We start from the raw sequence: 24,623 nt of genomic DNA, 5'->3' as shown, positions 1-24,623 counted from the left end.
TTTCAGTATGATACCCTCATTCTCAACTGGACCAGATGTTTTCCAGTCCAGGAATCCTTTGTTTTTCCTTTAGAGCTGCGTTACCCAATGTGGTAGCCACTAGCCACATGTAGCAACTTAAATTTAAATTATTAAAATTAAATAAAATTAAACATTTCGTTTTTCAGTTGCACTACACACATTTCAAGTGGTCAGTAACCACATGTTTCCAGAGACTTCCATATGGGACAGGGCAGATATAGAATATTTCTATCATTGCAGAACTCCTGTTGGCCAGTGCTGTTCTAGTCTAGAAAGTAACACTCCAGGCTTCTGCAAGGAGCAGGGAGGGGCAGTTGGCTGGTTTTTGTGGCGAGTAGAAGGGTATCTAAATGATTTGATTTATCCTCTTTTTTTTTTTTTTTTCTTTTTGCGGTATGCGGGCCTCTCACTGTTGTGGCCTCTCCCGTTGCGGAGCACAGGCTCCGGATGCGCAGGCCCAGCGGCCATGGCTCACGGGCCCAGCCGCTCCGCGGCATATGGGATCCTCCCAGATCGGGGCACGAACCCGTGTCCCCTGCATCGGCAGGCGGACTCTCAACCACTGCGCCACCAGGGAGGCCCTATCCTCTTGTTTTTAGCACCATGTTCACACCCCACTTACAGAACCTCCTACTGCCAATTCCTGACCTGTTTTGAGGCACTGTTGTATAAATTGGATTGCTTTCCTTCTTGCAAGCTTGACATTTAACTTTCTTTTTTTTTAAATTAATTAATTTATTTTTGGCTGCATTGGGTCTTCGTTGCTGCATGTGGGCTCTCTAGTTGCAGCGAGCAGGGGCTACTCTTTGTTGTGGTGCGCGGGCTTCTTATTGCAGTGGCTTCTCTTGTTGCAGAGCCCAGCTCTAGGCGCGCGGGCTTCAGTAGTTGTGGCACGCGGGCTCAGTAGTTGTGGCTTGCGGGCTTAGTTGCTCCGCGGCATGTGGGATCTTCCCAGACCAGGGCTTGAACCTGTGTTCCCTGCGTTGGCAGGCGGATTCTTAACCACTGTGCCACCAGGGAAGCCCTGATTTTTATATTATTAATTAATTTATTTGGGAGGCACAAAAGGAAAGATACATGTATATTTTCTTATTTTTTCTTTTATGAAAGGTGGCTATATATAATATAGTAAAGAATTAACCTTGCACAAAAAGAAAGCCTTTATCCTTGGCTTATAGGAGGTAATCTCTAAACCCTTGGAATGTTATGTCTGATTGGAGTGTCTTTATTTGCCTGGGGGCCTTGGGTCACTGATAATCTAACAATATGATATAGGATGGGGATTGGCCACACCAGAAAAACCAACAGTGTGATTTAGGGTAATGACTTTGATATCAGTGGATCTCCAGAGGGGTTGAAGACTGAGCTCAGTCATGTGGGCAATCAGTTATGCCTATGAACCCCCATAAAAACTCCAGACATCAAGGCTTAGGTGAGCTTCACTGGCTGGCAGTTCTTGTCACGCTTTGTCACACACCGGTGCTGGGAAAGTAATGCTGACTCTACTCCAGGGGGAGAGGACAACTGGAAGCGCCTCATGTGTTACTTCCCCTGGACTCTGCACTATGTAGTTCTTCACTTGGATGATTTTAATCCACATTCTTCAGCGGTAATAAGCCATAACTATTAACAGTTTTCAGTGAGTTCTGTGAGTCCTTCTGACAGAGTATCAGACCTGAGGGTGGTTTTGGAAACTCCCTGAACTTTCAGTTATTGTCAGAAGTGAGGGTGATCTTGTGTGGACTCTTCTCCCTAACGGTACACTTGGCTAAACGATTGCAGTGGCTTACCATTGATACTCACTTGAACTCTGCTTTTTTCATTTAAACCGGAAATTACTCCATGTTAGTTCATAGACCTTATCCGTATTCTGTTATAGCTTCATTCATTGTGTGGATGAACCATAGTTTGTGCAACCACTGCCCTATGTATGGGCATTTAGGTTGTTTCCAGTATTTTGCAATTACAGACAGTGTTTCAGTGAATAACCATGTACTATGTATTTTCATTATTATTGGAGATGTATCTTCAGGGTAAATTCCTGAAAGTGGAGTTGTTGGATTAAAAGGTGAATACTTGTATGGTTTTGTTAGATATTACCAAATTCCCCTCCAAAATGATTTTATCATTTTGTATTCCCACCAACCAGCAAAGTATGAAAGTTTTTTTCCTCCCACCAACAAAATGTGTTGTAACTTTTGCCAAATTTTTTTGAGGTATAATTGACATATAATATTATATTAGTTTCAGGTGTACAACATAATGGTTTAACATTTATATACATTGCAAAATAATTACAATAAGTCTAGTTAAATCCATCACCATACATAGCTCCCCACCCCCCAAATTTTTTTTCTTGTGATGAGGGCTTTACTTTTAGTGGCTTTCAAATATGCAATACAGTATTATTAACTATAGTCACCATGCTGTACAGTACATCGTCATGAATGACTTGTTTATATGTTTGTTTATGGAGGTTTGTATCTTTGACTCCTTTCACCCATTTTGCCTATCTCCCAAGCCCCCTTGACAGTTTTTTAACGAATTGAACATCTTTACTTATGTTTAAGGGCCATTTAAAAATCTTTATTTGTGAATTGTTTCATTATGTCTTTTTCCCATTTTTCCATCAGCCTTTTCCTTTATCCCTCAATTTAAGATATTAAATATTAGTAATATTAGCCCTTTACTTTCTATTGAGTTTTTCATTTTTGCTATTTTAAGTGTCCTAAGCTCCTTTATTTTTTAAACTGTTCCTTTAAAAAAAAATCCCATTCTTTTTTTCCCCAGTGGATGTAATATTTTCTTCTTTGAGGATAGCGTTGGGGTTATTTTTCGTCTCTCTTTTTTAAAGAAATTGTGGTAAAATATACATAACATAAAATTTACCATTTAAATCATTTTTAGGTATACAGTTCAGTGGCATTAAATACATTCATATTGCTGTGCAACCATCACCACCATCCATCCTGAGACCCATTTTAATTTTCCTAAACTGAAGCTCTTCACATTAAACAATAACTTCCCTTCTCTCCCCTTCTCAGGTTTTTTAAGTTGACTTCTCTAAATATGCTTTTGCTTTTATCTGTTTGTTTTGGTCTACTTTTTAATCCCTGGAAGTGTGGTGATTCTTAGTTATGCTGTGTTTTGACCTCTAAGAAGTTGGTTGGAGGTTCTGAGCCTGTGGTGGGACTTGTCAGTTGTGGGGTGCACTGTGGGCCATGCTGGGCCATTCTGTGGGGGCATACCTGTACTTATGTATTTTCTTGTGGATTAATCAGTTTCTCTGAAGAAGAATCTTCCAATCTCCTGCTTGGACGGGTAAGACAGACTGCCAGCGTTTTGGGAGATGAGTGGGACAGTGTTGCGGGGTCTTATATTCAATATATAATTCCATCTTCAAACTGTTCCTGGGATCCCCTTGTCTGCAGAACTTCCTTTCTGAAGGAGAAACTTCTAATCTTGGGTTGGGGAGGGACAGTTACCTGCTATGTGGAGTTGGGGAGGGATTTGGGGGTTTCATTGCTTCTTAAACTTTGGGGTAATTGTTTGGGCCTCTGTAGTTGTGGCATCCCCAAATATCAGTATCTGTTGGTCTTTTTGAATGCTCTATCCCTACCCCACCCCCTGCCCACCCCCAGAACTGATCTCCTCCTTTGGGGTATAAACTTTTCTGGGAGCTGAGTGGGGAAGGAGGTTGGGGAGAAATTCCCTATGTAAACTGATTTATCCTCCTGTTTGTACCCCTGCCCTCAGTTGTACATGATGTGCCTGACTGTTCTAGTTCATTCCCTTGAGAAAGTGAAACTTTGATCATCTGCCATGGTAGGAGAAGGGATCTTGGAGTCTAAGTGCTTCTTATTCAGACTTTCAACCAGTCCTTCCTTTTTCAGCTCTCCTCCATTCCCTGACCTTCATAGGTATTGTTGCTCTTGGTTCCTGAGCCTTTCTGAGGTCCTGTAACTTGCTGCTTGGCTTCCCCTACTGCTGGCTTAGATTTCAGCTCTTTTGGCTGGCTAAGTCTGTTTTCACTCATTCATCTGCTTTCTTCTTTCAGCAGTTTTATTGCTCTTGTCTCCTTTTTTGTTGTCATTGTCCTTGAGAGGTTTTGCCTTTTTTAAAACTCCATTTCTGTCATCTTAATGGGATTTGGAAAGGAAGCAGAAGTAAACATGTGTTCAGTCCTCTTCTCCCCCCCCGCCCCGCCCCCAGAGAAAACTGATGCACAGAAAGGTAATACAGCTTTTCCTAGTAAGTTATTAGTAGGCTGAAATTAGGATATTGGTTTTTTTTATTCTTCTGTTCCACCTGCAGTGGCTGGTGACTTTCTTTCTAGGCTAAAGAGCCTTCAGTAACGTTAGATCTTATTAAGTCTGAGGGGAAATCATGTTTGTTTGTTTTTAATATTTATTTATTTGGCTGTGCTGGGTCTTAGTTGCAGCACGCAGGATCTTCGTTGTGGCATGCGGGCTCTTAGTTGCAGCATGTGGGATCTAGTTCCCTTACCAGGGAACGAACCCAGTCCCACTGCATTGGGAGTGCAGAGTCTTAACCACTGGACAACCAGGGAAGTCCCAAATCATGTTTGGTTTTGACTATCATTTTCATCTACCCTTTCCTGTAAGTGTGTTCCTAAAGTTCACACACACACACACACACACACACACACACACACACACACACGTGTTGGTTCTTTTTTCTTATACTTACTTGAGAGCCAGAACCATAACTGGTTGAGAGCACCTGATAGAATCCTGTCTCCTCATAGTCACTCAGAAAGTCTTTGACTGACTGACAAAGAGGAGGCTGGTCGGTCTCCCTCTTGAGGTACTGATATTGCGTGCATTTATTGACTGTCTGCCTGTGGATGACTGTACAGAATAAAAGTCCCTGCCTTTCCTTTCTGAAATTTGTTGTATGGGACTTCCCTGGCAGTCCAGTGGTTAAGACTTCGCCTTCCAATGCAGGGGGTGTGGGTTCTATCCCTGGTCAGGAAGCTGAGATCCCACATGCCTTGTGGCCAAAAAACCAAAACATGAAACAGAAGCAATATTGTAACAAATTCAATAAAGACTTTAAATATGGTCTACATCAAAAAAAACTCTTTAAAAGAAAATGTGTTGTATGGAACAAATTGTTTTGATGTGAACTCAGTCTTAAATGGTGTCTGGTCCCCTCTCCCCTCTCTGTCCTTCATTTTACAAATGAGAACACAGAATTTGGGTGACTTGCTTAAAGTCACTTAGCTAATGAGAAACAAGGTCAACACTTAGAAATTCTCTCCTGACTCCCTTCCCTTTCTGCTTCATCAGAAACTGGCTGCATATTGGGAAATGATTCTTGAAACTTGTTTCTATCAGAGGCAGATACAGCAAATGGGGTCATGTTGGAGCACTCATGTATTCCCTTATCCCTCATTTTCATTGTGGGGAAAACCTTGATCAGGTAGGATTTCATTATGTCTGATAGTATAAATTGAACTTCATATGCTTTTTTCAATTTTCTAATGTATATTGCTGTGAATATATCTTTATGACCTTATTTTTAGGGTAGAAATGTAAATTTTATTTCTCTTCTTTACAGCTGCATTCAGATCTCATTATGCATCAGAAAAATGAAAAAACAGAGGAAAATTCTATGGAGGAAAGGAATCCACTTAGCCTTTTCTGAGAAATGGAATACTGGGTTTGGAGGCTTTAAGAAGTTCTACTTTCACCAACAGTTGTGCATTCTGAAAGCCAAGTTGGGAAGGACAGTTACTTGGAGCAGGCATTTAAGGCATTTCCAGTGCAGGAAGAAGGCCCCTCAAATCCAGAAAACGTGGATCCAGGATGAACCCCTTTTTGCTAAGGCAAAGTCCAGTGTGGCTGTTCAGAATCTTAGTACTTTGTCCTCTAAAGTGAAAGGAAAGGACACTAAACACTTAATTTCCTCCTCAAGGACCTTCTTGAAACTCCAAGCAGAGAAGTTGGTATCATCAGCAAAGAACTCTGATCATGAATACTCTGGAGAGAAAAGTCTCTTGAAGGCAGCCACTGACATACCAGCAAATAGTGTTTTAAGTCAGGCCAGTGGTCACAGACCTAGGACGGAGCCACAAGCTTCTGATCCTCCTATGAAGTTCAATGGGGAGAGCCAGAGTCCAGGTGAGAGTGGCACAATTGTGGTCACCTTGAGCAACCATAAGAGAAAGCGCTTTTGTTATGGCTGCTACCGAGGGCTGGAGCACCACAGGAATGGGGGACCCCTGATTCCAAGAAAGTTCCAACTTAATCAACATAGAAGAATAAAAGTATCTCCTCATATGATGTATGAAAAATTATCCATGATTAGATTTCGGTACAGGATTCTCAGATCCCAGCACTTCAGAACAAAAAGCAAAGTTTTCAAGCTAAAAAAAGCCCAGCGAAGCTGGGTGCAGGTCACTGGGGACCATCAAGAGACCCTTAGGGAGAACAGTGAGGGTGGCAGTTGCAGCTTATTCCCTTCCCCAGAACCTAAAGACCCTTCTTGTCGGCATCAACCATACCTTCCAGATATGGACAGCAATGCTGTGGTGAAGGGAAAGAACTCTCATGTGCCTGATGGCCACACTAAAGGAAGCCCTCTCTTGGGCAAGGAGCTTAGTTTAGATGAAGCATTCCCTGACCAACAGAATGGCAGTGCCACATACATCTGGGACCAGTCACCCTGTTCCTCTCCTAAGTGGGAGTGTACAGAGCTGATTCATGACATCCCCTTACCAGAACATCATTCTAATAACATGTTTATCTCGGAAACCGAGAGAGAAGTTATGGCTCTGGGTCAGGAAAATCGGACAAGTACTGTCAATGATGACAGAGTAAAACTGTCAGTGTCTGGGGCAGATCAATCTGTGAGTAGTGTAGATGGGCCTGTGTCCGAAGAGACTGTTCAGAATGAGAGTTCATGCCAGATGGATGAGGATGGATCTTTCAAGCAGAACATTCTTAGTTCTAAGTTGCTGGACCACCCTTACTGTAAAAGTCCACTGGAGGCTCCTCTGACGTGCAGTGGACTCAAACTAGAAAATCAAGTGGGAGGTGGGAAGAACAGTCAAAAAGCCTCTCCAGTGGATGATGAACAGCTGTCAATCTGCCTTTCTGGTATGCACTCTTCCTTTATTCTCCCTCAATCTCCGGCCCACACCTGCTGTCCATTATCCTTTCTAGGAGAGTCCTATTTGGTCCTTCCCCACGTGGATTTCCCTTTAAGCAGTTAGACATCCTTTTATATTGCTGTATTATATAGATGTTCCATAGTTTAGTTTTTGATTGACGGACACTTGTGTTGCTTTTAGTTGTTTCCTTCTATAAACAATGGTGCAGTGGAATTACTTCTTTATACTTCTATGGTTGTTTTTGTAAGTTAAATTCCTAGTAGTAGAAATGATGGTGGAAGGATAATCACACTTAAAATTTTAAGAGAATTGTTAAATTACCCTCTAAATAGTTAAACCCTTGGGCTTCCCTGGTGGCGCAGTGGTTGAGAGTCCGCCTGCCGATGTAGGGGACACGGGTTTGTGCCCCGGTCCGGGAGGATCCCACATGCCGCGGAGCAGCTGGGCCCGTGAGCCATGGCCACTGAGCCTGCGCATCCGGAGCCTGTGCTCCGCAACGGGAGAGGCCACAACAGTGAGAGGCCCGCGTACAGTGGGGAAAAAAAAAGTTAAACTCGTTTGCATTTGCTAAGGTTTGCTAGTCTCATAGATCACAGGAGAGTCCTTTGTTTTAATTTGCCTTTTTAAATTTAAAGTTTGAACATCTTTTTCTGTCTTTGCCATTTTTTGTTTGTATATAATTTTACTTTGCCTTTTTCTCTATTGGATTGTTTATATTTTATTTATTTAATATATGAGAAGCTCTTATGTACCATTGTTGGCTCTAAGAATGTGGCAACAAACAGGATACACTGATTTCTACCCTCATGGTCCTTAGCATCATTATAGTTTTTTTTATGAGAATCACTATAAAGTTATAATGTAAATACATTTTTTAAATGTAAAAAGGCATAAAATTTCCTTTATAGGCAACTTCTCATTTATCTGCCATGTAATGTGAAATGTGCCTATAATAAAATAAGTATGATTCTTAGGAGAGAATAGAGCGAGATCAAATGCACCATTAAGAAAAACATGCATATGAGACTATGAATTTGACTGAGGACAAAGGCCATTACTTTAAATATTTTTAAATTCCCGAGTTCCTGATAGGGTTCTCAGAACAGAGTTTCTTGGTTAATGAATAGCAAATTGATTTATTGGTTAAATTAGCAACTATGGAGCTTCCTGGCAACAATATAAAATTAGCAGAAACTGGTAATGGCTTCTAGATTTTCATTTTAGTTACTACTTTGAAACAACATAATTTAGTACCAAAGGTTTAAACACCCAGTATAATTGCTAGACTGTAAAATCAGCATTATTTATATCTCATCAGCTATACAAAACTCATCATTTTTTCTTTTGAAAACGGTAGTAGAAATCCCAAAGAATAAGGGAGAAACTACTAATTAAAGGTCATGTTTACTAATCTAGCACCATAATTCCATTCTCAGGACCTCCCAAGTGGCTGGAAGGAGGAAGGGAAGAAGTGAGGATGTTGGAAAAGTAAGGGTTGTTCTTAACTTGTGGCCCCATTTGTGCTGTAAGGCAATGCAGGGTCTAGTAAAGAAGAAAATTGCTGAGGCTGGAGATGAAAACAAAAGCTTTTGTTTCAGATGGTAAAGGAGGCCCTCAAGAACAGTAGAATCAGTTTATCCAGGAGGCAGTGGTGCTAGAGTCGGCCTCATGAACTAGGGGGTTTCTTCTTGGCGTCCACATCCTTTTTAATTTCTTCAAGTATGTTGTAGTTCTGAGCCAGATACATTCCCACCACATTGCCAAGAGTAAATGCAAGCAAGAACTGGAGCATAGTGTCGGCAAGGAGGGCTCGAAGGGCGGCGGCAGCTCCTTGGGCTGTCTGAGCCTGCCTCCCCCGGCCTAGTTTTAAAGATGTTAAATTTTGGTAAAAGCCCTCAGTACCCCGACTTTGTGTATGACATTTTTGCTTAACAGAAAATTTCAATTCTTACATAGTAAAATTTATTTGTATTTACTTTATGGCTTCAAGTTTTTACATAGTGCTTTAAAGTCTTCTTGTCAAAATCTGCCCCATGAAGTCATTTGGTATAAACACTTCTGGAAGATAATATGGCAGTATCAGTCTTTGACCCATTCCCCTTCTTGCAATTTAGCCAAGATATAAAAGAGTACAAATATATTTATACAGGGACATTACTTATAGTATTGTCTTGGTAGTAAAACACTGAGGACAACCAAAGCAAGTGTTTTTATGGACCTATAAATTACAGCATATCCAGGCAGTATACCATGAAGCTATTAAAGAAAAATTCAAAAAGTGAAAAAAGCAAGTTGCAAAACAGAAGGAGGCCGTTTTGTTAAAAGATACATGTGCACATAATGAGTACATGTATATATGTGTGCACATGCATTTGTATAGGACATATCTGGACAGATACATCAAATTGTTACAAATGGCTTTTTCTGGGGAGTTAGGAGAGTTACTTCTTGGTGGTTTAAACAATTGTGAACACTTCGCTTTTTCAACCATTAAGTATGTATAAAAAACTTTTCCCCACAAAATGACAGAGTCCTAGAAAATCTTTTTAAAAAAACTTCTGTTGTTTATGCTGTCCTAGAATGAAGACAAATTTCCCTACTATGAGGTTAGCAGAACCATGATTCATAAATCTGAAAAAGTTAGCATTTACCCACAAATACCAATTAACTTACAAATATATATGTAGCACTTCCAAAAAAAGTTGATAAATTGACTATGTTCTATAGTAAAACTGTAGCATAACGTGAAGACAGGAATTTTTTACAGAATTCACATTTAGTGATCTGTAATGTAGTTAATTTAATAGGCTAAAAGAGAAAAATCATGGTATCTCAGCAAGTACTGAAAGCCTGGTAATAAAGCTTAGCTTCCTTTGTGTTTAAATCTCTTTGAAACTAGGAATAAAGAAAACTTCCTTCACTTAGTAAAGAATATCTGTCAGAAACCAATAGTAGGTTTAAGAGGATGAAGTAAGCCCATGGAATCTCTTCTTCCTCCTACCAAACCCATAGAAATTATGAAAAACATATTTAAAACGTATGTATCTCTATACTCAAAAACAAGGAGAGTTTTGGTAGATCAAAAACTGAGAAACTAACAAGGCATAAAGTAGAGGGAAGATCCAGAGGGGAGCCCCAGTGACAGAAGGAAGATTAGTGCAGGAAAATGGTGCAACACTGAGGGTGTACCATTTCTGGAGATGGTGGAGGTGGAGAGGAAAGGGGAGACCCATGGTAAAAGACCGAGTAGTTGGAAAATCTCCACAAAAGCATCTCTCCCTGCCTGTGCCATATATCAGCAAGGAGGATATCTGCTATCAAGCTGAAATTTCTCCCCCCACCCCAATTTTATTGAGATATAATTGACATATAGCATTGAAATTCTAAGAATAGGAGATTGGTGTGGAGAGGCAGGACATTCCCCTCTCCTCCTGCCTCATTACTTATAATGCCTGGCAAGAATGAAGAACAACCCTTTCCAGAAGAACTGTTTTGGGGGTTCTTAGCATCCCCACATTGAAAATAGTTCAAGGCAGAGCAAAAGCTACTGCCCATCACAGCCTTCCCTCCACCTGCAGGTTATTCAAGTAGAGATGAGCCTGTAATCTATCACCAAACATCTGGAGAAAGCCAATACAATGGAAGAGACAAATTGAACTAAACTCGAGTAATCAGGATTAATAGAGCAATCAGAATAGGAATCAGTATAGGATGATCAGCATGGTATATGCTCCCTTAATTGACTTAGTAGTGTTAGCCAATATTCTGTGGTGTCCTGAATGCTGGCTCTTCTCTAATATAACTGTACATTATGCTCATTTTGTATTTATATATTTATTAAGAGCCCATTGTACTCATCAAAATTTACTTTTGTGTTTCATATTTTTATCAAATATTGCATAAACTGATGCAGTATTTGTTCAGAAAGTTACTCCCTTCAAAACCAAGTTGAATGCTTTGCAACAACAGTAGTGTTATGTTTGTACAAGACAACTTTAAAAAATTTCAGGGAGGGTAGGAAAGTCTAGGATTCTGTACTCAGATTAGCTGTTTTGGAAGGAAAAGAAACAGATTCCTGTATCACAATATGTTCCAGGTGGATTGAAAAGTTAACTAATTAAAAAAAAAGTTAACTAATTAGAAACATACAGATAAGCAAAAACTTGCACACAAATATTCATAGCATCATTATTCATAGTAGCGAAAAAGTGGAAAAAAACCTAAATGTCCATCAACTGATGAATAGATGAATAAAATTTTGGTATATCTATACAATGGAATATTATTCTGCCATAAAAAGGAATGAAGTACTGATATATTTCAGTTTGGGTGAACCTTGAAAACATGCTAAGTGAAAGAAGTCAGACACAAAAGGCTACATACCATATGATTCTATTGATTTGAAATGTTCAGAGTAGGCGAATACATAGAGATAAAAAGTAGATTAATGGTTGCCAGGGGGTGGGGGTGGGGAATAAGGAGTAATTGCTAATACATACAGAGTTGTTTTGTGGAGTGATGTAGATGTTCTGGAATTAGGTAATGGTAATGGTTGTACAGCTCTGAATATATAAAAACCCACTGAATTGTAGACTTTTAAGAGGATGAATTTTGTGGTATGTGAATCATAGCTTAAGCTGTTAAAAAAAGACCATTTTTATAATCTCATATTGTTAAGACATTTTAAAGCATGATAGGAAACTCAGAAGCAATAAAAATATACCAATTTGACTCCATAAACATTAAAATCTCGTAAATATAGATAACCAAATTCATAAGTGAAAATCTGCAGGTTTTAGTGTCCTTTGACCCAGAAATTTGAAAATGTTTTTGGTTTTTAATTTTTGGCTTGCAGGATCATAGTCCCCTGACCAGGGATCGAACTCTTGCCCTCGGCAGTGGAAGCACGGAATCCTAACCACTGGACCGCCAGGGAGTTCCCTCAGAAATTTGAATTTTAGCAAGTGTGTTCTAAGGAAACACTAGAACAAGGATATATTGAGGGTTTTAATTGTAACATTATTTAGAGAGCTAAAAATTAACAAATGGCCATTAGCAGGGAATTGGTTAAAATATGGCAGATCAATTTAATGGACCACTAGATTGTTTTGAATTGACTTAGGAAAAAAAATCCATGTATTGAATATAAAAAAGCAGCTTCCAGAAGAGTGAGTATAGTTTGCTACTTACATGTTTAAGACATACATGTTCATTAGGGCATAAAAGTTCTAAAGGAATTATGGGGTGGCTGCCACTTTATTTTAAAATGTTTATGGTCATGTATTGATATTAGCATAAATACTTAAAGCTTGTTCCCATTTCAAGTTTATAAAAATATTCAGCCCTATTTTCTAGACTATTAATGTGTTATTTTTACATGTAGGTGTTTGGAAAAAACTAAAGATGGATTTCTACTTTTTTTTTTTTTGCGGTACGCGGGCCTCTCACTGTTGTGGCCTCTCCTGTTGCGGAGCACAGGCTCCGGACGCGCAGGCTCAGTGGCCATAGCTCACGGGCCCAGCCGCTCCACGGCATGTGGGATCTTCCCGGACCGGGGCACGAACCCGTGTCCCCTGCATTGGCAGGCGGACTCTCAACCACTGCGCCACCAAGGAAGCCCAGATTCCTACATTCTTTACACCAAAATGAATTTCAGCTGTGAACAAAAGATTTACTTGGTAGTTCTAATACTATTTATTGATTAATTCATCTTTTCCCCATGATTATGAGATGCTGCCTGCCATTCGGATTCCTATCTGGTTGGTTTCTCTGTTTCTGTGATAGCACTATTCTGCTTCAATCACTGTTATTTGGTTTTATAATTTGATGGGATTAGACCCTCCTTCTCCTCTCCTCTCTTGCCCCTATTCACCTCTCCTCCTTAATCTTTTTCAAAAATTTCTAAGAATTTCTCACATTTTTGTCCCAAGATGAATTTGGATTTGTTTTTTCAATTAAACCAATGAACAAACAGTGGCTTTTGATTGGTATTGCATTACATTATTAGACTAATTTAGGGAAAATTGCATTCATTTTAATATGGAGTTTTCCTGTCTAAAAACCCAAGAATTACTCCATTTATTGATCTGTGTCCCTTACTAGAATTTGGTAGTGCTTTTCACTTGTTTAATAAGTTTAATAAACTTAAGCACATTCCTTAAGTTTATTCTTAGATATTTTGTGCCTTTCTTAATTTTTTTTTTTTTTTGCGGTATGCGGGCCTCTCACTGCTGTGGCCTCTCCCGTTGCGGAGCACAGGCTCCGGACACGCAGGCTCAGCGGCCATGGCTCACGGGCCTAGCCGCACTGCGGCATGTGGGATCTTCCTGGACCGGGGCACGAACCCGTGTCCCCTGCATCGGCAGGCGGACTCCCAACCACTGCACCACCAGGGAAGCTCCGCCTTTCTTATTTTTGATGGGACCTTTCTGACATGTGTATTGTATCTTGTTGGAGAACCAAGTGGTTGCATTTCATATGTGCACAACACAATGAACCCCTTCCCACTTTCCGGGTGGGATGTGATCCAAGTGACCCATATCAGTTGTTGCAAAAAAAAGCTGTCTAACACAGTTTAACATGATGAGTAATTTAACTTCTAAAAAACACCTCAGTTTTTGTTTTTCACATTATTACCTTTTGTACTTACAGGGTGGAATATAATTTGAACTCTAATTTTTCATTGTTTTGTTTTTTCCTAATATTTTATCCTTCTTGGTCATACTAAAATTTTAGTACTTTTGGAATAAAAGAAATTGTATATTCCAAATGCATTTTCCTTTTTGGTTCATTGGTTTGGTGAAAACAAGTGGGTAAATAGTGAATTTAACTGTCATTTTATTTTTTTATTTTTATTTTTTGGCTGAGCCCTGCAGCAAGTGGGATCTTAGTTCCCCAACCAGGGATCGAACCACTGCCCCCTGCAGTGGAAGCGTGGAATCCTAACCATTGGACCTCCAGGGAATTCTGTAACTCTCATTTTAAGAAGTCTGTTTTTTTGGGTTACTCTTGGCCCATGGGTTTAGAAGGGAAAGGTAAAATGAAGAACTAAGTTGTTTTGTAGAGAAGAGGTAATAGATATTTCCTGCATTGGAGGTGGCACAGCATAGACGTTAACGGCTCAGTTTCTGTTGTCACATAACCTACAGTCAGAACCTGATTTCTGCCATATGCTAGTAAAGGGTCCTTGGGGAAGTTATTTAACCTCCTTAAGCCACCTGTCTCCATTTTTAAAGTAGGGATACTGTCTAACACATAGGATAGTTATAAGGATGAAATGAGGTATGCTAGTGCTTGGCTTATGAGTGCTTTTTATTTTTTTAATTATGTATTTATTTTTGGCTGCATTGGGTCTTCGTTGCTGTGCACGGGCTTTCTCTAGTTGAGAGCGGGGGCTACTCTGTTGCAGTGTGCAGTCTTCTCATTGTAGTGGCTTCTCGTTGTGGAGCACGGGCTCTAGGTGCGCAGGCTTCAGTATGAGTGCGTTTTAACTGTTGTTTACTTCTGGTCCTAGTGAGATAATGGTGTGCATCAGTGAGACATTGTCATTAGGGTTCTCCTTGAAGATCCTGGTAGGGCTTTTCTACTGCATTACCAATCCATGTTTATCATCTGAAAGTGAAAACAAAAATACGGGTAAGAGGAAAAAAGCATAACAACTTAAACATAACAACTTAAAATCCCCCAAACACTGCCGTCCAGAAATAACATTGTTAACATAACAAGGACACCTCTTGTTACAAGTTTGGAATTGGGTCTATATTTGCTTGGTAGAAGAGATTGCTTTCTTATTTGAAGAGTCTCAATTAAGGTTGCTGGGCCTAAAGTTTAATTTTTTGTTATTAGGGGCAATATTTTTGTATAAAATTTGTTCCTTAAATTCAGTTTCTCAAATGTTGGGAGTCCCTATCTTCTGTTTGGGTCCATTCTCCCATGTAGACACAAGACTATGCTTAGACAACTGTAAGATATGGTATAGTAAACACTATCGGCAAACAAAGGCCGAATGGATTCCTAGTGTAGAAGCCCCAAGTCATCATTTCCTACTCTGACTAAACTGGAACATGGGACTCCCTTTCTGTTTTCTGTATGCCTAAAGCCTAGACCAGGAGCACACATAAGCAAGCAACCCTTTCCTGCTCACTGTACTCTTAAGCCTTTCAAGTTGGGAGCTACTCCGGTGGGAGACTAACAGGAGGAAAATAGATTTTTCACACATTTGCCTGCTCCTCCCCCATACAAAACACTCCATTTCCAGGACAGTTACTGTGTTGTGATCATTCCTGTCCATTTCATATAGATACTTAGCAGAGGCCATTCTTGAAGTTAGAAAGGGGGCTGGGTAAAATAAGTGACTAACAGTCCTCATTTTTTCCATCTTAACTCGGTAGACTTAACTGTCAGACCGATGGTTAGCCAGACTGTTGTTCTCCCCACTCAGCATCAGTGGATAGCCTAAGTCATATCTCCACTTCTGTGAGCCTCTAAGCCTTCCCTCAGCTTCTTTGTAGTTACTTAGAAATAATGGCCTGGTTTTATTTCCGAGCGTATTTTTAGGTATATTTCTTCAGTGGATCCTCTTGGAAACCATTAAAATGCATATACCTATTACTTAAGTTGACGTAAAGACTAGCCTGTATCCTGGCCAAGAAGTCATTCTTTAATTCTGTTTCCTCTTTTAAAACATGCCTCACCAGCTGTTATCCAATTAAGCTCACTTCATAGGGTTAAGCTCACTTCATAAGGTTAAGCTCACTTCATAAGGTTAAGCTCGCTTCATAGGGTTAAGCTCACCTCATAGGGTTATGCAGTATCATGAGTATTAAAATAACTATCAAATTGTATATTAAAAATGCCTTAGTATATGTCCCTTGTTATGAGATGTGAAATTTCACACCTTTATCAAATAATAGATACAATGACAGTGATCTCAACAATTCTAATTGTGATTTTTAAAAAGATAATTTCTTCAGTTACCAAATGTGATAGACACATTTAACTAGGTGATTAAACCCTTTAGGTTTTACCTTTGGGAGATAGGATTCTTCTCCAAGGTTAAGATACTGAAAAATGTCAGTCTTTAGTTTCAGCTATCCATTTTCTAACAATGCATCAGTAGCTTAAAAATCCAATGTGAAATGATGCCTTAGAGCATTTCTCTCTAGATTGGAATGGTGAGGGCCTGATCCATTTAATTGTTTTTTTTACAAAATATAACTTTTAAAAGATTTCTTTTTGTAATGCATTTAGTAATGTAGGTTAAATGTATGTTAAGTGTTGTGTATAAGTTAAGTAATGGGACAGTGACTTTGCTGAAAATGGCTTTTCCGTCTTAATTTTTCTTTCTTCCTTTATTTAAGGATTCCTAGATGAGGTTATGAAGAAGTATGGCAGTTTGGTCCCACTCAGTGAAAAAGATGTCCTTGGAAGATTAAAAGATGTCTTTAACGAAGACTTTTCTAATAGGTTTGTCAATGATGCTTAAGTTAAGCCATTGAAAAGAAAATTATTGGCTTATATGACTTTTCTCTTGATTAAAAAAAAAAGATACTTAGCAATAAACTGAGTCGAACTTTTGTTTCGTGGTTTTTTTTTTACTTTTTCTTTCAAAATATTTCTGTTTCAGAAAACCTTTTATCAATAGGGAGATAACAAACTATCGGGCCAGACATCAAAAATGCAACTTCCGCATCTTCTACAATAAGCACATGCTGGATATGGATGATCTGGCAACCCTGGATGGTCAGAATTGGCTGAATGACCAGGTTAGTGTATTGTATATTCTCAGTATGGAAGTTGCAGAGGATGTTGGACAATAAAATGTAATTAATAACCTCTAGGTTGGCCTCACAATTATCTTTTGGAATCAAGGATTCTTTATTCCTTACTGAAGTGACTCATTCACTAACCCAGTACAGTATTGGAAAGGTTTGATTACTGTTAGCAGTAGCAATATGTTATTCATTCTGAGTGGATGTTCTGAATTGCATAAGGTTATTAGTAAGCTGGTTTTATGTTGACTTTTTTATAGGTCATTAATATGTACGGTGAGCTGATAATGGATGCAGTCCCAGACAAAGTAAGTGAAAACTTTCTCTTTAGGAGAAAGGGTCCTTGTGTATTAAAGGAAGAAGCTTTTTTTTTTTTTAACTTTATGTAATTATTGGATATTTCTTAGATTTTTAAAAGGAGATTTTTGTCTTGCTGTGTGCTAGGATTGCGCATAAGGTCTATAAAATCATTTCAGCATAAGAAAGTCATGATGCCAGTGTTTTCCTGCTTATTTATTTCAGAATGGGTGTGTTTTTTGATATCTTGAAGAGGCTTTTTTTTTTTCTTTAGTGGGGAGATGCACAAAAAGGACTATTTGCTTTGAGTTTTTAAATTTAACTTAAAAAAATTTAACTTAATGTATTACTCCCTTTAAAAATGTAGTAAAGTAGTATTCATCTTCACTTTTTCTTGGGTTAATCTTTGATACTCAGTTTAAATACAAACTAACCCCCCTTAAACTCTAAAATTCCCTCAAGAGCTTAGTTACTATTTTTTAAAATTTAATATATTAAATTTTCTTTCTGAGTACTCACATTGCCTGATGGGGAGGCTTTAATTTCAACAAGCAAAACCTTTCCAAGTACTTTATAAACTTTTATAAATCTAATAATTTACAGGTAAATATAATGAATCTCAGATTCTAACACTTTATTAATAAAGACAAAATGTCATAACTTTCCACTTAAAATAAAAAATCTGTTATATATTTTAAATTGGTATCATGAAGCTAATCTGTCAGATTCTCTATTTTGTCAAATTCTCTTAATCATCAGAAATCTAAACATACATCTGTATGTTTAGATTTAAACACCAGATGATTTTTAACATAAAAGTATTAATTTCAAGAGTATAATTTCCCTTCATTACCACTACATTTAATTCTAAACCTTCATTGGATGAAAAGGACACTTAACCAAGGCCGTGGTTCTCAAAGTATAGTCCCCAGACCAGCAGCATCAGCATCACCTGGGAATTTACTAGGAATGCAGAGTTTGGGATCCAACTGACACCTACTAAATCAGAAACTGGATGTGGGGCGGGCTCAGCAGTCTGTGTTTTAACAAGCCCTGCAGATTCTGAAGGGCTCAAAGTTTGAGGATTACTGTCTAGAGATAGCTACTACAAGCCTTTTTTATTGATATCTTAAACTGTGTGATTCTCAAAACAAATGTGCATCAGAATCCTCAGAAACCAGATTGCTGAGCCCTGCCCTCATAGTTTCTGCTTTAGTAGGACTGGAGTGGGGCCTGAGAATTTCCCTTTTAACAAGTTCCCAGGTGATGCTGATACTGCTGGTCTGATGACCACACCCTGAGAACTTCAGCACTAAGGGAACAGTTTTATCATCTCAAGTGAGTCAAAATTACTGAGTGAACACTTTAAGACCATAGTATGTTTACTGTCTCAGGTGAGCTGATACTCATTTATAAGCCAGAATTTTGAAAAAGCCAAGGATGCAGGACATGGTGCTACATACGAATAGGGTAATTTTTTCAGTGCTAGAAATGATCATGCTAAAGCCTTTTTATAGTTGTTATGACTATAGGAGTCTCCAAATCCGCATCCTTCAGATGGGGTTAGTTTTGTACTCCACATCCCTTGAGTTCAAAGTAATTGTTACCTGATTTTTTCATTGCCTCTTTCAACTTTATCACCTGATTTGACGAGATTTATCAGGTTGCTTCTTTACTTGATTGGATTCAGGTAATTACTGCCCCATTCCAGTTCTGACTATAGACCAACCACATCTGTAAGGTCATCCTAATGAAAATTTGAAACAGTCTTCTTTGAACTGGTTAATGTATGCTTTGGTCATTATTTTTTATTTTTTTATTTTTTGGGAGGTATGCGGGCCTCTCACTGTTGCGGCCCCTCCCGTTACGGAGCACAGACTCCGGACGCGCAGGCCCAGCGGCCATGGCTCACGGGCCCAGCCGCTCCGCGGCATGTGGGATCTTCCTGGACCGGGGCATGAACCCGTGTCCCCTGCATCGGCAGGCAGACTCTCAACCACTGTGCCACCAGGGAAGCTCTGGTCATTATTTTTAAGAAGAAACTTTTCCTCATTTTTTGGTCCATCTTACATTCAGGGATTTTAAAATTTCCATTTCCTTGTGAAGTTAAGCCTTGGCACAGCTTAATATAATCTGAGTGCTTGTATTTGATGTCTTTCTAGGTTCACTTCTTCAACAGCTTTTTTCATAGACAGCTGGTAACCAAAGGATATAATGGAGTAAAAAGATGGACTAAAAAGGTATTCTCTTTATTTCTTTTTTTTAAATTTCTTTTTTATTCTAAATTTGAAATGCAGATGATAAGCCACTTTGACTTTATTGCCAATTATGATGTTAATTAGAAACAGGCTTTTTAATGTAAGTTTTTTGTTTCTTTTGAATCTTTTTAATATCATCATCATTTGATTATGTTTAGTTTTTAATTTTATTTTTATAGATCTTTATTGGTGTATGATTGCTTCACAATACTGTGTTAGTTTCTGTTGTACAACAAAGTGAATCAGCCATATGCATACGTATATCCCCATATCCCCTCCCTCTTGAGCATCCCTCCTACACTCCGTATCCCACCCCCTAGGTCATCGCAAAGGAATCTTTTTGCTTGAAAGACAAGACACTAGTAAAATTTTTGAGTCTATCCAGTTCATTGGAATCTGCTATAACAGAAAGCACTGGATTGGAAGTTCATGGTTCTGACATTGCTATTAGCTTGCTGTACAACTTAGACAAGACACTTAATTTGGGCTTCAGATGCTTATTTATAAAACAAAATGATAAATTAGAGCAATCACTAAGGTACTTTCCAACCTTAATTTCTCTCAGTCTTCATTGACTGTCAGAAACATTATTTTAAAAGCCTATATTTATATTCTATTTTTGATATTTTGAAATTACCAACAAGTTCAAAATCCACAGTCATAGGTCTAGAGATACTGTAGCTTTTCACTTTTTATACTGGACGGGTTAGAGAAATTAGGAGTAAGTCTTGTCTTACATAGTTGTGGGTGGAAATAATTTTTTGCAAAGTACAAACACCTGATTGAACATTGCTATAAGGTAATATGTTCAAGGCATCATCAGTAGTGGCAAGATAAACTAAATGTGGTTGAATAGTGCACATCTGGGGAAATAGATATAATGATCTCAGGATTCAGACCTGGGTTCAGATCCTTCTCTCTCTCTCTCTCTCTCTCTCTCTCTCTCTCTCTCTCTCTCTCTCTCTCTCTCGCTCTCTCTCTCTCTCTCTCTCTCTCTCTCGCTCTCTCTCTCTCTCTCTCTCTCGCTCTCTCTCTCTCTCTCTCTCTCACACACACACACACACACACTGTATTTTATTTTTACAAGAGATAAATAGACTGACACCAAGCATTGTAAATGGATGACCACAACAAAAGCAACAATGATTGCAATTACCAAACACAAAACACACTCATACTGTGTCATAATATTGACATTCAGTCCAGTAATCCTCCACAGTAACAGCTCCTTTACTTTGCAGTGAAAATTGATTTGTATATTTTTTGCCCCTGAGTCCTTTGGGATTTTTTTTTTTATTCAAACAAAGTCACAAAAATTATAATCATCCTCATCAGTTCACTCAGTCCCATGTAATTAATTTTTTTTATCTTGATCTTTTGTTAGCAGTTTTATGAGTCATCAGTTTTCCATTGGAGTTCTGAAAATGCTTATTCATTCAGTTCAGCAGCATAGTCAGTTACCAGGTTACCAGAAACCTGTACTTGTCAGAGTCTTTTCCATGAATTCCTTGAAGATGAAACCCTTTTATAGGAGCATATTTGCAAAAGAATCAGAGTCCACCCAGAACTGTCTGTAAATGACAAAAGACTTAAAAATGACCATGGTTAAAGATTTGATGAAAGTTCATAATAATGCAATTGACAAGGAAATTTAGTTATTTCTGAGATATACATTTTAAAGTAATAACTAGAATTATGACTTACAACATTATACCAGAACATATAAGATTTTTTGGGTTCAGATCCTGGTTCAGCCACTTAACTGGTTGTAAGACCTTGGGTGAATTACTTAATTCCTTTAAGCTTCAGTTTCATCATCTATAAAATAGGAATATCAGTTTTATTTATCTTGTGAGGATTAAATGAGATAATGCATGTAAACCATTAAGCACGTGATAAACACACATTAAGTGGTCATCATTTTTATATTGTGATGGTAGAAGCATGGGAGAAGACTAGTGTAGCTGGAATGCAGAGCAAAGAAGAGAGTGGCATAAAGTGGATCTGATGCAGAGATCAGGGCCTTGAGGTCTGTGTTTTGAATTTTATCCTAAATGGGTAAGAATCTATTGAAGCGTTGTAGGTGACAACATCCAATTTGTAGTCTGCTCTAGTGGCACTGAAGAAGATGGACAATGGTGGGAGCAAAGTTGATGTGGGTAGAACAGGAGGCCACTGCAGATTGATGATACTTTAAATTAGAATGGTAGAGATGGAAGATGTACACAAATATGAGTGTGACCTACGGAGTAAAATAACAGGACTTGGTGATGAGTAGGTTATGGGAATGAAGGAGAAGGAAGTGTGAAAGATGACTTCTGAGTATGTGGCTTGTGCCACTGGATGGGCTGTGGTGGTGTTTATATTAGAAAAATTGAGGACAACTAATTAGTAGGGGATTGGTCAAATTAAAACTGTACATACATATAATAGGATGCCACTTAACCAGGAAAAGTTACATAGCTGAGGAAAGATGATCATATGTAGTATGGATTAGAGAAAGGTTAGACAGGTATACCTTGGAGATATTGTCGGTTTGGTTCCAGACCACCACAATAAAGTGAATATTGCAATAAAGTGAGTCACTGGAATTTTTGGTTTCCCAGTGCGTATAAAAGTTATGTTTACACTATATTGTAGTCCCTTATGTTTGCAATATCATTATGTCTAAAAAAATAATGTGCATACCTTAATTAAAAATACTTTTTTGCTAAAAAAATGCTAACCATCCCCTTAGCCTTCAGTGAGTTGTAGCAGTAATATCAAAGATCATTGATCACAGATAACCATAACAAATAATAATAAAACAATTTGAAATATTGCAAGAATTACCAAAATGTGACACAGAGACATGAAGTAAACAAATGTTGTTGGAAAAGTGGTGCCAATAGACTATCTATGCAGGGTTGCCATAAACCTTCAATTTATAAAAAATGCAGTATCTGCAAAGTACAGTAAAACAAGGTATGCCTTGTAAATAGCATGGAAAAATATACACTCATGGAAGAATTCCCAAATAATAAACATTAGAATGAAGGAATAAAGTCAAGTATAAATACGTGAGTCATTTCATTAAATAGAATAAATTAAATTGTTCCATCCTCTGGACACTCTCAGATTGGGTTAAATCAGAAAATCCAGCTATATGCTGTGTATAAGAAGTAAACATAAAATAATATGAAAAAGAAAGCTTAAAAGTAAAGTGACAGGTAAAGAGGTACTAGGCAAATGCAAACCAAAAGAAAGGAGTGGCAAGCAAAAAGGAGGAATAGCAGTATTAACAGCAGATGAGGTAGAATTTAAGGTGAAAAGTACACTGTATGATAAAACTTCAATACATAGGAGATATAACAATGATTACAAAAGCTAGGAGACCTTGGTAAATAGTGATAATGGGAGACCTCTTTCATAGTTGGACAAATCTAGTAGATAAAAAATAAGATCATAAATAAAAAATAATACAACCAGTGCTTTTGGTTTAATAGATATATACTAGATCTTTATACCTCTCAAAAAGAGAATATACATTTATTCCTATACCTAAGGAACATTTGTAAAACATTGACCATGTACTTGGCCACAAAGAAAATTATTACACTATTCCTTAACCACAGTTCAGTTAAATTAAAAATAAATATTAAAAGATGACTAAAAAATCTTAATTAAAAAATTGCACTTGATATAAACCCTTGATATGACCCCTGGGTCTAAAAGAAAATAAAAAATGACATTATATACAAACTGTCTAGAAAAGGATAGAAAGGGGAACACATACACATCTTACCAACCACTATGGAACATAATGAAAGCTGTTTTGAGGAAAAAATAATGGCCATAAATGCATTATTATTAAAGAAAAAATGAAAGAAGAATTAAGTACTCACTAAATTAGACTACATTAAGATAAATTACAGAACGACCAAGGATTTGAATGTAACAAGACAGTGAAACAGTGGAAGTACAAAGGAAATCCATAGCAGAACTTTAAAAAAATTATCTCAGAGTAGCAAAGTCCATTCTGTGTATAACTTAAAGCTCAGATGACATTTAAAAAAATGAATTAATTCAATTACCTAAAAGGGCAAACAGTAAACTGGGAAAAAATATTTGCAATTCACATCACAGAACTAATTTTTTAAATATATAAAATGCTTCTACACATCAATAAGAAATAGACCTCACCAACTCAATAGAAAAATGGTTGAATGATAAGAATGAAAAGTTTTGGGACTTCCCTGGTGGCGCAGTGGTTAAGAATCCACCTGCCAATGCAGGGGGCACAGGTTCGATCCCTGGTCCAGGAAGATCCCACATGCTATGGGGCAGCTAAGCCCATGCACCACAACTACGGAGCTTGCGCTCTAGAGCCTGCAAGCCACAACTACTGAGCCCGCGTGCTGCAACTACTGAAGCCTGCGTGCCTAGAACCCGTGCTACTCAACAAGAGAAGCCACTGCAGTGAGAAGCCCGCACACTGCAATGAAGAGTAGCCCCTGCTCGCTGCAACTAGAGAAAGCCCGCATGCATCAATGAAGACCCAACACAGCCAAAAATAGATAAATAAATTAATTTTTTTAAAAAATGAAAAGTTCTGTAGTAAAGAACTTATTACTGAGTTCTGGATGTAAGTCCTTTGTCAGATCTATACTTTTTTATTGCTTTCTCTCAGTCTGTGGCTTTTATACTTAAATGTGTGTTTTGTTTTGTTTTTTTTTTTGGCCACACCGTGAGGCATTTGGGATCTTAGTTCCCTGACCAGGGATTGAACCAGTGCCCCTTGCTTTGGGAGTGTGGAGTCTTAACCACTGGACCGCCAGGGAAGTCCCTAAACATGTGTTTTGATGAATGGAGATTTTTATTTTGATGCAATCTAATTTACCATACTACTTTTTTCTTTTATAGTCTTGCTTTCTGTATCCAGTCTAAAAAATACTTGCCTCATATGTTTTCTTCTAACAGCTTTATAGTTTTAGGTTTTACATTTACATCTCTGGTACATCTCAGTTTTTGTGTAAGATATGAAGTAGGGATCAAGGTTCTTTTTTTTTTTTCCCTCCATTGGCATTTCCTGAAAAGGCTTCTCTTTCCCACTTTAATTGCTTTGGCATCTTTGTAGAAAGTCAGTGGACCATATATGTA

General features: G+C 38.2%; 2 protein-coding genes across 5 annotated transcripts in view; one reads left to right on the top strand and one right to left on the bottom strand.

Moving 5' to 3' along the window:
• Nucleotides 1-24,623, top strand: part of SENP5 (SUMO specific peptidase 5) — a 42,639-nt gene that overhangs the window by 4,407 nt on the left and 13,609 nt on the right. For 3 of the 4 annotated variants that reach the window (XM_060099345.1, XM_060099344.1, XM_060099346.1), the window contains exons 2-6: nucleotides 5,605-7,145; nucleotides 16,519-16,624; nucleotides 16,785-16,923; nucleotides 17,190-17,237; nucleotides 19,389-19,466. In XM_060099345.1, coding sequence (XP_059955328.1) covers nucleotides 5,636-7,145; nucleotides 16,519-16,624; nucleotides 16,785-16,923; nucleotides 17,190-17,237; nucleotides 19,389-19,466 — 1,881 coding nt within the window. In that variant the 5' untranslated portion in view covers nucleotides 5,605-5,635. The remainder of the gene's footprint in view (nucleotides 1-5,604; nucleotides 7,146-16,518; nucleotides 16,625-16,784; nucleotides 16,924-17,189; nucleotides 17,238-19,388; nucleotides 19,467-24,623) is intronic. The other variant, XM_060099347.1, reaches the window with a different exon arrangement.
• On the bottom strand, nucleotides 8,826-8,951 carry LOC132491284 (short transmembrane mitochondrial protein 1-like). Its single transcript, XM_060100161.1, has one exon. The coding sequence runs from the start codon at nucleotides 8,949-8,951 to the stop codon at nucleotides 8,826-8,828; it is 126 nt and encodes a 41-aa protein (XP_059956144.1).

This window comes from Mesoplodon densirostris, chromosome 5 (assembly GCF_025265405.1).
Source record: "Mesoplodon densirostris isolate mMesDen1 chromosome 5, mMesDen1 primary haplotype, whole genome shotgun sequence".
In the NCBI taxonomy this organism is placed as follows: domain Eukaryota; kingdom Metazoa; phylum Chordata; class Mammalia; order Artiodactyla; family Ziphiidae; genus Mesoplodon; species Mesoplodon densirostris.
This window is presented reverse-complemented; position numbering and strand designations above follow the sequence as displayed.